This window comes from Bufo gargarizans, chromosome 9 (genome assembly GCF_014858855.1).
Source record: "Bufo gargarizans isolate SCDJY-AF-19 chromosome 9, ASM1485885v1, whole genome shotgun sequence".
NCBI classification, from domain to species: Eukaryota; Metazoa; Chordata; class Amphibia; order Anura; family Bufonidae; genus Bufo; species Bufo gargarizans.
The window spans coordinates 185078882-185093698 of record NC_058088.1 but is presented as its reverse complement, the minus strand read 5'-3'; the positions used below and the strand labels follow the sequence as shown (position 1 = coordinate 185093698).

The 14817-nt window shown below is 48.9% G+C and overlaps 1 protein-coding gene across 5 annotated transcripts in view; it reads left to right on the top strand.

Annotated features, from left to right (window-relative positions):
• Nucleotides 1-1500: 1500 nt before the first annotated feature.
• The window catches only part of EHMT1 (euchromatic histone lysine methyltransferase 1), a 78417-nt gene continuing 65100 nt past the window's right edge, over nt 1501-14817 (top strand). For 4 of the 5 annotated variants that reach the window (XM_044305858.1, XM_044305852.1, XM_044305857.1 and 1 more), the window contains exon 1: nt 14112-14191. In XM_044305858.1, the coding sequence (XP_044161793.1) occupies nt 14168-14191 (24 nt within the window). In that variant the 5' untranslated portion in view covers nt 14112-14167. Of the gene's footprint in view, nt 1572-14111; nt 14192-14817 lie in introns of those variants that run through there. The other variant, XM_044305851.1, reaches the window with a different exon arrangement.

Genomic DNA, 14817 nt, shown 5'->3' with positions numbered 1-14817 from the left:
GTTTTCACTGTCCTGTGCATGTAGCCTAAGGGTTTCTCATATTTTACAAGGAGATAATACCATAAATAGGCACAAAGCTGCACGAGACACAGTGGAACCAATCAGAGTTCAGCTTTCATTTGGCAAACCGCACTGCAAAAATAATCTCTGCCCCCTGATTGGCTGCCACAAGGTCACTTACTTTCAGCTCGCGGCTTCTCCTTTCTTGATGGGTCGGTCTAGAGTCCTGGAAAAATAAGACGATAAGCAGTGTTATAAAAGACTTGAAGATAAGGGGCCCGATACTAATTCTGTTAGGGGGCCCCCACCTGCAACGGTGCCTTCTTATGGAAGAGGGGTTTTGGGCCCAACCGAGGGGCCACTTGGGGTGTCACGGTGACGTCCTAGCCGTGTGGTCCCATGACGTCGTCCATGGTCTCCCACTCCATAGCAGAATCTGCAGGCGTGAGGGTCCATGGATGATGCGTTGGCGTGGTCTGATGTCGCCAGAGCTGAACTCACAATTCTGCTGGTTGTTACTGGAAACAGTCAGCAGGCTTGTCAATGGACGCAGGCTGGATTCCTATACTGCACGGCTAGTGAGCCTGGCGTAATCAAATCAACTGAACAAGCAGGGAATGCTGGGAGAGTTCAGCTCTGAAGCCCGCAGAATCGCGAACACAGCTCTGAACCATAAAATGAAGTGGGTTGTACTGTCGGGTGAGGTCATACGTCTATGGTCACAGCGCCACAAAGCGAGCGGAATAGGAAGATCGGAGCTCAGTCTAAGGCCTCATGCACACAAACGTATTGTCTTTCCAATATTTCAATGGGTCCACAAAAAAAACGGAAGTTACTACGTGTGCGACATCCTCATAATTGGAAATGTCGCCAGAACATACCCTAATAGTACGGAAATTATTTTTTTTCCACGGATTTTCGGTCTCTTGCATTTTTTTCAAATCTTCTGGGCACACGTGCGAGCAAATACCGCGCCCCGACTGCGTCACCCTCATTTTCTAAGGTCGTTAATAGTGTTGAGTGAACTTGTGTTTTCAAGTTCTGCGGCCAAAGTTCGGGTTATCGAAGAATCCCCTTATGGATTCTAAATTCCGTTATGGTCCGTGGTAGCGGAATCCATAACGGGATTCTTCGATAACCCGAACTTTGGCCGCAGAACTTAAAAACACAAGTTCGCTCAACACTAGCCATTAATTCCCTTTTTTTTTTATATCAAAGTCTTTATTTCTGTGAGAAATTAGGTGCCATGACTGCTGAGGAACTACAAGCTCCAGAAAACCCTGTTAGCTGGCACAGCACATCTCAACTAGGCCCGAGCTCAGGTGCGAGGAAGCCACGTACTTAGAACTGCCCCTGAACTGAAGAGCCCGCCATGTTAGGTCAGTCAGACAAGGGCCACCATATTGATTACGGCGCAGGCGGCAGGAGTGCGCATGCGCCAGATCCTCATATTCCCCTCCGTTTCCCCCCGGGTTTGTAACAGTGAGTGGGCGGGGCGTCGCCGTCCTCGTCACAGGCGGCGGGGCGGGGCTACGCTCGGGGTCGGAGCCATGGCCACACTGGATGCTGAGGTGAGGAGGATGGCGGCGGCGGGAGGGTTTGGGGGCCGGTATATTGGGGTGCTGCGAGCTTAGGAGGTGGCGGGTTGGCGGTGCCCCTGGCCTTTGTGTGGAGGCACAAGGACTTTGGGCACCGGGTGAATGGTCAGTGTGAAGTGCGGGGGGGGTGGGGACATTGGCGGCTGTTGTTATTCCATGTGTGCTCTATTCTACCTGCCCTGTAACCTGTATTGTATAACATACCCTGTTCAATATGGACCCCTTACCTGTGCCATGTGACACAAGTCACATGATTCCACTTTTTGCGTCAATTTTGCGCCTTTCGTCGTCTGCCATATTTTTTTTAAATTTTTTTTATTAACTGCTATGGAGTAAGACCACTTCCTGTCACACAAAGCCAACGGACGGTCGAGGTCACGCAACGCCAGGTTTTTTCGATTTTCCGGCGTTGTAGGCCCCATAGTAGGCGGTGAAGGCTTCAGGCTCCGCAGGGGGTGCCTTACAGTTGCGCCGGGGTGTTGTAAACGCACTAAAATGGCAGCCGTCCGCAAACGTTCACGCCTCGCGGCTCAGTTCCAGTCTGTCTGCCGCTCTAGGTAGCGAGCGTCTCACCCCTAGGTTTTGCCGTGCCCGGGCGTTGAGCGAGCGGCCTGTGATGTCGCCACGGACAGTCCGCCATTGCTATAGGTTGTCCCCGTCGTAAGTATCATAGGGATTTGCGGCTTCAAAAGTCCCGCCGTTTACTTTGGTTCAATTATTGTTTTTTTCAAGATCCCTGCTTACTGTCAGTGACCGGCAGCAGCGTTCACGGTTTACTTCCAGAGGCTGACAATTAGGTTCTTGGTTCACGCTGAGACCTATGGTAAATTATATAATCACTGGGGTCCAACCACGGTGCCCCCCGCAGTGTTCACGAAAATGTGAACCCTCCCAGTGTTGATACCGGCTCAATACTGTTCTGCTATCTCCGTCAGTCCCATAGAACATGAATGGAGCGGTAGTGCGCCTGTGTGACCCCCCCCCCCCACTATGTATAATGGGGGGGCACGTGACGAGTCCCTGGACCCCCGGCGGTCATACGCTTATCTATCCTGTGGGTAAGTGATGACTGGTATTTGTGGCCTAAGACAGGTGATAACAGATCGGTGGGGGTCCTACTAATTACAAAAATGGGGATCCCGTGCCCCTAGAATTAGGGGAGCGCTCCACATGGCTGTCTCCGTACTCCCATGGAGATGAATGGAGCAGCAGTGGTCAGTTTGGAGCAGGGAAGCCGCGGCTGACACATGGAGTGTGTTTACTGGGCCTATCGCGCTTGTGTGAATCACTCCTTAGGCCTTATGCACACGACCGTTGCCCATATTGTGGCCCCCAAGAATCGGGTCCGCAATATACTGACCCCGGCTGTTTGGGCCCGCATCCGTGATGCGGTGCACATTCACTTGAAAGGTTCCGCAATCTGGAAGGTGCGCTGCGGAATGGAGGTACGGAAGCACCACGTAGTGCTTCCGTGGGTTTTCTCTCTGTGCCTCTGCGGACAGATCACGGACCCATTCAAATTAACTAAAACAACAGTCGTGTGCATGAGGCCTAAGGCCTCCTGCACACGACCGCAGGTATCCCGTTGCCGTATTGCGGTCCGCATTTGCGGTTTCGCAATACACGGGCACTGTTCCATGTGCATTACGGATGCGGACCCATTCACTTCAATAGGTCCGCAAATCCGGAGATGCGGAACGAAACCCTACGGAAGCACTACGGAGTGCTTCCGTCGGGTTTCGTACCGAACTTCCGTTCTGCAAAAAGATAAAACATGTCCTATCTTTTTGCGGAACGGCTGGATCACGGACCTATTTTTGCAGGAGGCCTAAGACTGAGTAAATTCGCCCCAAAGTCTGGTAGTCGCCCAACTTTTCTGAAAAATCCCTCTAGATAAATTTACTAGCGGAGGTGTCGGCGGTAATCTACGGCTTGCACTTCATTTTCACTGCCGCGGATCTTAGAATTTTTAGTGCGGAATCCACATAAATATTTCCAAAAATCATATATTTTTTTTCCTACAGCATGGCCAGAAATTTTCTGTAGCATGTGGAAACCAGATTTACGTGCATCGGTCCAATCCGACGTGTGTGAACGGACCTTTACGCTGGGTTCACACCTGAGCGTTTTACAGCGCGTTCCTACGCGCTGTAAAACGCACAACAGGCAAGAACCAATGATTCCCTATGGGAATGGTTCTCACCTGGGCGTTTTACAGCGCGTACGATCGCGCTGTAAAACGCCCGACGCTCAAACAAGTGCTTGAGCTTTTTTTGGGCGTTTGTCGCGCGTTCCCGCACATAGAAATTCGGGAACGCGCGACAATGTGTGAACGCCAGTCTCTGTATGCGCGATTGTAAACGCCCGTACAATCGCGCATACAGAGCGCTCGTTTCACAACGCTCAGGTCTGAACCCAGCCTTAGGCTTGCACGATGGGGGAATCCGCAGCAGAAATCGATTACCCTAAGTTCACACCTAAGCGTTTTACAGCGCGTTCAAACGCGCTGTAAAACGCTCAACACGTGAAAACCAATGCTTCCCTATGGCCCTGGTTCACACTTGAGCGTTTTACAGCGCGTTTGAACGTACTGTAAAACTCCCGACGCATAAACAAGTTCTTGAGCTTGTTTTTGGGCGTTTGACACGCGTTTTGGCCCATAGACTCATTGGACAACACTGCAGTCAATCACACAAACGCGCGTTTACTATTGCAAAAAACGTGCGACAAATACGCGCGTAAAACGCGCGTCTCAGAAACGCTCAGGTGTGAACCCAGGGTTAGGTTTGTAGTTTAAAGGGATTGTCTCATCTTGGACATTGGGGGCATACTATAGTGATATTCCCCCAATGTCTGATAGGGGTGGGTCCCAGAACGGAGCCCGCACATGCGCAGCCGCCCTCCATTTATTTATATGGGAGTGCTGAGAATATTGGTTATTTTCATAAGCCCCATAGAAGTGAATGGAGCGTTGGGCACTCGGCTATTTTCGGCGCTCCCATAGAAGTGAATGGCCCCCAATGTCCAAGATGAGACCACCCCTTTAAACTACCACGGGTCTCTTTCGGTGGGTCTAATCCCCGTGCGGCTAGCCCACTGGGTTTCTGCACAGAAGCCGCATCGTGAAGCGATGTCGCGTCTTGTATGGCATTTGATCTGCAGTACGCCGGCACCGGAAATTACAAAGTGTACGGAGCCTTCTGCGTCCAGCTCCGGATACTGTATAGATCGGATGGGGGAGGGTACCAGGTGTCGGACCCCCACCAATCTGATATTGATATCCTATCTGTAGCCGTAACAGGTACCCAGTTTTGCAGGTGAACCAAAGTTATATCCTCCAAACAGCACAGCTTATAATAGGGGTATTCTCATCTCGGACATTGCTGGCATATCGCTAGGGTGCGGGTCCCACCTCTAGGACCTGCTCCTCCAAAGTAGAGGAGAGTGCACCGCGTATCTGCAAGTGCTCTCCATTCACTGCTATGAGAGTTCTGAAAGTAGACAAGTGAGCGCATGCGCGTCCACCTCTCCTTCAGCTTGGCTATTTCTGGCCGTCCCATAGAAGTGAATGGAGAGATGGCCGCTCCTGCGCTCGCTCGTCTATTTTCGGAACTCCCATAGCATGGCCGACCACCCCTCTATTCACTTCTATGGGACAGCCAGAAATAGCGTGGCTCTGCTATTTTCGGAACTCCTATAGAGGTGAATAGATGGTGGTCGCACTTGCGCTCGCTCTGGTATTTTTGAGAACTACCATAGCAGTGAATGTAGAGCACCCGTGCACTCTTTCACTTTGGGGGTCTCATTCCGGAGGTGAGGAGCAGGTCCTATCTGACATTGACGGCATATCCTAGCGAAACGCTAGCAATGTTTGGGACGTGAGTACCAGCAAGAGGGTATTTTCGTTGAGTTGATCTAAAAAAGCGTTTCTCAATAAAGAGAGGGGAAAAAAAGGAACTGAAATGTCATCCTGTTACATTGCTTTATGGTTAGAAAATTCTGAGCGTGACTTCTGGGGTACCTGCACACGTTGCGGATTACGTGCGTAATACGGTCCCAGCAAAGTATATAACGGACAAATCTCACGTACACTTTGCTTTTTCATTCCGTGTGGATTTTTTAAGTTTGCGGCATGTCAATTGTTTGTGCGGAGTTCACCCTTTGCAATGCAAGTTGCTCATCCAGATCTTGGTGCAGAAACGCATGTAAATTTGTGCGGAGTTTCTGTTACACCTCCAGCCGCCATTTTCAGGCACCCCTATACTTGCTGAGTCTGTTTCACTATCCACATCAATATTCAAGCCAGGAAGGATGGGGGTTACTGCCATCAGACTTGTGTTAGTAGTGCAGCCTCAGGCTTTGGGCCTGTGCAAAGAGCTAAGTAATTACCATAAGGTTATCCACCTTCAGCGCTCTGTTGGTGCACCGTTGGGTCCGCCGGTAACGCTGCCCACCTCCTGCTTGTTCAATGGTCCCTGAGATTCCAGAGCCAGTAGCTATAACATAGGTGCACCATCCCGCCCGCGGTGCACTCTCCAGATTAGAGGACTGGTTCTGCTGCTCGTACATGGATTTTAGCAAGACCCATACGGATGAATGGGATGGCCCCAGAAACGCGTGCCGCAGATCTGCCGTGTGTGAATTCGCCCTTATATAGGCAGTTAGAGATTGACAGACTCCCATATCTCTCTGCCTGTAGACCCCCTTTTTCTTCATAGGAAGCATCACAAATCTCTCCGATCGCCCCTATGTGACTAAATTCTTGGCCCTGGCATCAGACTGGACCATAATACTGGGGCAAGAATGGCCAGAATAGGTCCTGTAGAGGTATCGGGTCACAGTTGCCATCATGTGCCATGCAGGGTCCATGCCCCTGTCGTCTTTTAGAGCATTGCTCGCCAATCCGTCCTCCTCCAGCGGCTGTCAGGGCATGCTGGGAGTTGTAGTTTTGCAACAGGTTGAGGAGCAGTGTCCTAGAGAATGAGTTGCCCAGAAGAATAGACTCCTCTGAGAGGTCCACTTGGAAGACCAAACATGTACAGAGGTCATAAAGTGGGCGACCATCATGGTTTTCACGGTAACCCTTTGTATGCTGATGAATTTACATAAACTATATGTTGCCGTGGTCTCATTAGCAGTGGGGCTGCATTATGACAGATGTCGGTACAGTGGGGGAGCGTGTGAAATCCCTGCCGATGGCTCCGGATTGGCTCATAGGTAAGGATTAGATTACAGGCCATTTCTGCAAAACAGGTTAACCCTCTCCTCTACCTCACATAGGACAGACCTCTGCTGCATGTAACGTCTTCACCCGCAGCGAAGGGGTTAAACCTGCCCTGTCTCCCGGCAGCCACCAGACAATTAGAGTCTAATAAGGTGGTAATGGTGAGATTAATCTCCGCTCGGGGGACGCGCGTCTCGCTGGGAGCCGGCGCACCGGCGAGATTTCTTGCAGGTGTCTGGTCCAGATGGAGGTGGCTGTAGGGAGAGATAAGGGACAGATACGGAGATTGGCCGCCCTCAGGTGGTCCCGTCTGTCACCGGAGCACGTCGCCACCTTCCTTTATCAGCGCAAACACCTCACACGTAGAGTTAATGGCATTTTATTCCGTACATTTGTGGAAATGTGAGCAAAGTATATAGAGCCTTCTGATGTGCGAGACGACTGCTGGGCCATGAAGGTCATCTCCATAGAGCTGGGCAGGAAATTCTGCCAGCCACCCCTTCAGCATGCATCTGTATTAGGGCTTGCATTGAGAGGGTTATCTGGCGTGCGGCTAGCGGGGCTTGATGGGAGTTGTAGTTTTGCAGCAGCTGGAGAGCTACAGGTTGGAGATCATTGCCCTGTAGACTTATCTAGCAGGCAGGACCTTAGGTGTCCATAGAAATCCGTGGCTCCCCTGAGGTGCCTTGTATTCTTGCAGACCTGCTCCTCAGGTGATTCAAGACTGACTGTGGGGGGGGGGGGGGGGGTTGCCAGGACTAGGCTAGGTCTACACGACGACATGTGTCGCGCGACAATTTTTATAATGGTAGTCTATGGTGTCGCACTGCGACATACTGCGAAGCAACAGTTGCAGAAAAATCCATCTTGAATGGGTTTTTTGCGACTGTTGCAGTATGTCATAGTGCGAAACCATAGACTACCATTATAAAATTTGTCGCGCGACACATGTTGCAGTGTAATTGTGCCCTATGTGTCACGCGACAAATGTTGTCGTGTAGACCTAGCCTAAGGCCTCATGCACACGACCGTTGTTCTGGTCCGCATCAGAGCCGCAGTTCTTGCAGCTCGGGTGCGGATCCATTCACTTCAATGGGGCCGCAAAAGATGCGGATAGCACTCCGTGTGCTGTCCGCATCCGTTGCTCCGTTCTGTGGCCCCACTAAAAAAATATAGCATGTCCTATTCTCGTCCGTTTTTTGCGGACAAGAATAGGCATTTCTACAATGGGCCGCCTGTTCCGTTCCACAAATTGCGGAATGCACACGAGCGGCTTCCGTGACTTGCGGATCCGCAATTTGCTGACCGCAAAAAACGGAACGGTTGTGTGCATCAAGGCCTAAGGGTCAGTTCACACACAACCACATTTGAAAAACTGCATGCCTTCTTGACAAGGTTTTGCAATGTGGTAATGGGCCGCACATTATTATTATTATTTTTTTCATGTTTCACCTGCATGCCAGTACCATGGTCTGTGGTATTTTTTACTGATACGTGTGGATACACGTTTAGTGCATTTGATATTTTTTATGCAGGTTTCAGTGTATATTCTGGTCCTTAAACCGCCTTTGTACGGCTGCCGATTTCAAAATCCACCTTGCGCGGTGGGGATAATTTCTTGAGATGGATCCTCAGGCGGATCGTCCTTCTTGGATTAGCCGCATTGAATGAGCTTGTTGGCTACGTTCATAGGGCAAAATCGGCACCGTGCAAAACGCTGTGATGCGCTTCCCACTGTTGTCAATGCGTGCCGTAGTTCACACAGGAAGGTATTTTTAGGCTGCTGTTTTCAAAAATGCTTCAGGCCTCATGCACATGACTGTGTGTTTGGTCCGCATCCGATCCACATTTCATTTCAATGACGGCGCGCGGCGTATGTACGTTTCGTAGCCCCGCAAAAAAGAACATGTCCTACAGTTGTCCGTTCTGCAGACAAGTAAAGGACATTTCTGCAGGAGTTAAAAAAAAATATATATATATGGCGCCATGCACTCGGCCGGTCTTCATGTTTTGTGGGTCCGCAAAACACACACACGGTCGTGAGCCCTTAAAGCAGATCCCCCGACGTACACGCTATTTGCTACGTATATTGCATTCGTTTACTCAGCAGAAAACGCTGCTGAAAAACGTAGTACACCAAAAAAAAAAAGCGCCTTTAAGGCTCCGTATTTCTCTGCTTGCCGTGTGAAATCTGAGAGATCCGTGTAGTGAACGTGCAGCGTACTTCCTGTAGACTCGGGCTCCCATTCTGCAGTGTGAGTGCACTTCCTGCGGGTGTCGCTGTTGCACAAATTTCTGTTATGTGTTTTTTTTTTTTCCCCTTTTTTCTTTTTGCACCAACATTTTTGGGGCCTCATTACAAACCAAAGTGAGAAACTTTGCAGAAGTGAGCACGTCATAAATTGCTTAGGAAATGGCATCTTTCAGGACGCTAGGTCGCCTACACCACCAGTCTTGTAAGTATATAGCACTTAAATCTATAATGTGCACCAGGACAATGCGGTTTTTACATTTTTATTTATTTTTTTGCAATTTGCTTTTTCAAATTGCTCTGCTTACAATGTCTACGGTCCAGCAGCAATGTGTGACCATTATGCTGAATGTATCTTCACCGGCGCTTGTTGGGGGTAGAGCCGTAGTCTTGCAGACGGACTCCGAACACAAGTGTCGACGCAGCAGCTCCTCGTGGGTATGTTCACGCTGAAAAAAAAACTGATGCGGAATCCAAATCATTTTTTTTTTTTCGTGGATTTTATTTATTTTTTTAAGGATTTTTATTCCTGGGCATTTTTTATGGAAATTGTGGCTGAGGCTTCAGGAATGGACAAGACCCTTTTATTTTTTATTTTTATTTTTTACAGTGTTTTTTTTTTTTTTAAATCGCAACCGGAAAAAAAGAGCCGTGTGGTTTAACATGCGGATTCCCCTAGAAATCAATAGGGAAGTCCTGCATGCGCTTTTGGGGGCAGAATCCACCCCAATATACGTACTTAAAATAATTTATGTGGATGTACTTTAAAGGGGTATTCCAGTTATATTGAAGGCTATGTACCGTATAGCTACTGGGGCAATTTTTATTTTTATCATTGCGTTTTACTCATTTTTGCCTAAAAATATTTTTTTCATTTGGCCTTTATTAAAAATATTGAGCCGTTCTGTCACAAAGTGTTACGTTTTTCTGGCTGTGTTTCACTTTGTGCCGGTCATCTAATAACCCTTATCTCTAAACTACTGAGAGGTCATAAACACTTGTATAAGCCACATTCTTATCAGTAAGATAAGGATTGAGCTATAATGAGTGTTTATAAGGTCAGAGAGCAGAGATAAGGAGCCCCTCAGCTCCTGGTCTGACAGATAAGACAAACTCCACAGGCTGCTGCTACAGCATCTCGCCTCTGTACAGAAAAAAGGACGCCATATTTTTTAATGAAGACCAATTTAAAAAATGTTTAGCTCAAAATGAGTACAATACAATAGTAAAAACAAAATGCCCCCAAAGGTGTACATAGCCTTTAAGCTATCCCCTATCCACTGGATGGGAGATAACTATTAGATCGCCCCGTACCCCCTGAAATGAACAGCTCTATTCATTTCTATTGGAGTTTCAGAGGGAGCCAAGTACATAGCTTGGCTATCTCCGGAATTCCCATAGAAAGTCATGGAACGGCCGCACGCATGCCCAACCAACAGCGCTGTTCATTGCAGGGGGTACAGAGCCCTTGTGATGGATGGGGGTCCCCGCAGTGGGACCCCCACTGATCTAATAGTTATCCCCCATCCTGTAGATTGGGGATAACATAATGTAACTGGAATACTCCTTTAAAGCTACCTGCCCTATTTATCTTAATCTTAGTGCATTTTTGTGTGTATTTTTCATGAGGTTTTTGGTGCGGATTTAACAGCCCCATTACAGGCTATGGAGAAAACCACTCTACATAAGGTGCAAAATTGCACAAACAATTGACACTGCCGCAGATTTTAAAATCCACACGACGGGTCAATTTCCGCACTGAAGTAAGAAGCAACGTGTGCATGAGATTTGTCTAGTCTCCCGCACTTGGCTGGTACTGTGTTAGGGCTCATTCACACGACCGCGGTTTGGTTCCGCATCCGAGCTGTACTTCAATGGGGCCGCAAAAGATGTGGACAGCACTCTGTATGCTGTCCGCATCCGTTGCTCCATTCCGTGGCCCCACAAAAATGTATGAGTCTGGTCCTATTCTTGTCCGCAAATTGCAGGGAGGCACACGGGCGGCATCTGTGTTTTGCAGGATCCGCATTTATTATAGAAGTATCCCGCGTCTCAAGCAGGTAAGGATTGGGTTCAGTCTGCAGTCTCCAGTTGCTGCAAGACTACAGCTCCCAGGATGCCCTGAGTCAGACTGTCAGAGGTGCATAGCCTATACCGCCAACCTATATCCTGATGGATGCCATAGGCATGCAGCATCTTCTGTGCACCCTAGGCACTCTCATGGCCTCTGTCAGCTGGGTGGGGGAGCCTATGGCTATATCGGATGCGTAGAAAGTAGTTTAATGGCTCTGCAGCAGTTGGCGATGGCAGCCATAGAGAGATGACTTCTTGTAAGACGTCAATCATTTACGCTTGTGCACAATCCGTCCTAAGGCTGGAAACGCACATACGTTTATTTATTTTTTATAGCTAAAAACAGGATCCAGCAGGAAAGCGACGTGTCTGTCTCTCCCTTATCTTCCCCATTCCTTTTGAATCCATTTCTGGCTTTGGCTGAAAAAAAAAAACGCATAAAAAAAACGCATAAAAAAAACTGCAAGTGTGACTCCAGCCCAAATCAATTGATTGAGACAGATATGTGGTGCAGGTAATGGTCTGGTCTCCGGCCTGTTCTTGCAGGGAAGAGGACGCATCTCAGATAATTGCAGCGTGAGCCCGGCGGGGAGTGCGACCACCGTTAGGACCGGCACCGCTCTACGCTGCGCGCAGCTGGTGGCCTGACCCGTCCTCCATAATGGATCTCCTTATCAGATGGACTCGTTTCTCTCCCTTCTGTTGACAGTTTTTTTGTTTTTCTGAATAAACTCCTTCATTCTGGAAGTGATTGTCACTAGTCAGTTCTGTACAGTCCCTGCCCATATATAATGTTGGGTCAACGGCAAAATATTCAGTATTCACCCAGGCCAGTTCCCTGGTATATCTTCTGTTTGGGACGGCAGGAGACTTTGCATCTTAAAGGGGTTGTCCAATTACAAGCACTTATCTCCTATCCACGGGACAGATGTGTTTTGATTTGTGGGTGTCCGACTGCCGGGGCTCCCACTGGTCATGATAATGGGGGCTCTGTATGCCCAATTTGAATGGAGTGGCGGGAGTGCATGCTTCACGGAAGCACACAGGGCCCCCTGTTCTTGCGATCGACTGGGGCTCCATTGGTCAGATCCCCACCGATCAGACACCTCCTCTGTCCAGCTGTGGTGAAACTATGACTCCCAGCATGCTCCATTCATTTCTGTGGTCCAAGCAAGTGTGCATCTTGGGAGTTGTAGTTATGCCACAGCTGGAGTGCCGGAGGTTAGCCGTCACAGCTCTATCCTGTGGGTAAAAGATAAGTGTTTGTAATGGGAAAACCCCCTAAAAGGGCTTGTCCACATTTTAAAAACCAATTTCAAATGCCTTGTCGGATGCTTTAAGGGCCTGTTCACATCACGTTTGATATCCCGCTGTATAGGTGTACAGTCAGACGTCCAGCGCTGTATGGATTTGCTTGGTGTAGGGCCGCAACGTGACGTCGGCACGCCCTAACCTAGTTTCTTGCTTTAGAAACCCCTCTCTGTCTTGAAGGAATCTGATGTTCTTCAGATTTGGGGGCTGTAGATTAATACGCGTCTTTTGTTCGTTTGCTGGATTTTAGTTGCCATCTGAACGCAGTTTTGGAGTTGCTTAACATCGTGCTGTAGCGCGTTCGAACAGATCCGTAATTGGTGCTGTTTTTAGTCCGTAGAAGGCAAGTCGTTGTCACCAGTCACACTACCTTGTAGGCCTAGCTCTGCCGAAAGTAATGATAACTTTCCCTTAACGATACCTTGCTCCGTTCTGGAGAAAAAGTACTTTTAATCCATATGCAAATGAGCCGTTAAGTGCACCGAGGGTGGTCCCAAGTCACTCTGTGCACCCTTTCTCCTCCTGCTTTTTCTGCCAGCACCTCTTTCTCCTTGATTGACAGAGTCTTCTTGATTAGGGCTCAAGCTCACGACTGTTGTTGTTTTGCGCTCCGCAAATTGCAGATACAGAAAGCACACATACCGGAGTGTGCGTTCCGTATTTTGTAGAATAGAACAGCCAGCCCCTAATAGAACAGTCCTTTCCTTATATGTAATGTGGACAATAATAGGACGCGTTCTATTTATATTTTTGAGGAACGGACATACGCTAACGGAACGTACACAGATTAATTTCCGTTTTTTGTGACCCCATTGAAGTGAATGGTTCTGCCTACGGGCCAGAAAAAAAACACGGAACAGACACAGAGAAAAAATAAGTTAGTGTGTATGAGCCCTTATACAGAGAACAAGAAGGGGGGTGAGGGGTTGGCAGAGGAGGCAAGAGGAACAGGGGTGCACTGGGTGGCTGGGGCCCGCCCTCAGTGCACTTAATGGCTCATTTGCATATGGAACAAAGCAACGGATCACCAACTAAGAGGAGGTATCATTACGTTCAGAGGAGCTAGCCCTACAAGGTTTGGTACCTGCTCATCCATGTCGGGGACGGTGAACCATTGCTTTTCGCCTGTCAATTCCCAGTCAGACTTCCCTGAATCCATAGGTTCGGAATAAGACGCCTCCATAGACTACCTCATATTGGCCAGGTTGCACAGTCATGACCTAAAGCGTTGTGGGCATCGAACGAGACGTTCCAGCAGATGACCTACAACCCCACAGTGGTCTTCAGAGCTTGCCATCTAATCCTAAGTGTGTGAGGTTTTACATACAAAGAAACTGAGAGCGAGCCAACGTAGTGTTAAATGTGCCCTCTCCACAGTCATTTGCATGCACTGAGCCACAATGTATCATTAAACCCGATACTTTGTGACCTTACAGCTTCCATGCGCTACTATGTATGGGTGATTTTGTGTGAAGACCTCCATGAAGGAGTCTAGGGCCTTGACTTGGAGTTTGGTGGAGGCCCTCGCTGAGCACGGAGGAGGGGGGGTGAACTCTTCCTTTATTGACACAGTACAGCCGACCGGCCATGAGCTGGTTTCCTGCTGGAGGGAAGGAGCTCTCACTGAGCATGCTCAGCTCTGCTACTCCTAGTGCTGGAAGCTGATGGACACACCAGGGTAGGCCTCAGCAGCTGCTGGAGGGGGATCTGATGGCACAGTGGCCTGTGGTGGAGGTACGTCAGCTCGCCCTCCTCGGTCTCATCTTGCAGTGATCAGGATCTGCTGACTTGTTGTAGAGTCTTTGTTTCCTCCAGGCTGTTGGAGACAATTTACATATTTCCAGTGTTGACTAATGTTTCTTGTCTTAGCGAGGCTCGTCATGCTAGGCTTTGGGTGGCTGCTTGCAGATCTTCTCCCCCCACCCACCTAAGACTTGGAAACTTTACATGGAGCGCCCACCTTTTTTATTATTTGGCCTAGTTTTTTTTCTGTCGTCTGGTCTCCTTTTGTTTTGCACGATGTAATCCTCTACACGAGGGCCAAGCCAACCTTCCTTCTTAGACCCAGATGGCTTTGGGGGACTGACACACAATATTAGAAATATGGGTTAAAGGCAGACTTTGAGAGGCGACCTTCATCAGCATTCCTGAGAAGAAGCCGATTAACTCTTCAGTGCACCTTGGCCCCTTGTCCTGTGCTATGACTTCAGTCAAACCTGACGTCATTGAGCAGCGTCCAGAACTGTTGACAGTCAGGACCTGTCTTCGTGTTCTGGGGCTTTTCTCATCATTGGCGACCCTCCTGTAGCGTCTCACCGCGAACTCCATATGGGATCCCTAGCCGTACAGCAGGGGCGTCA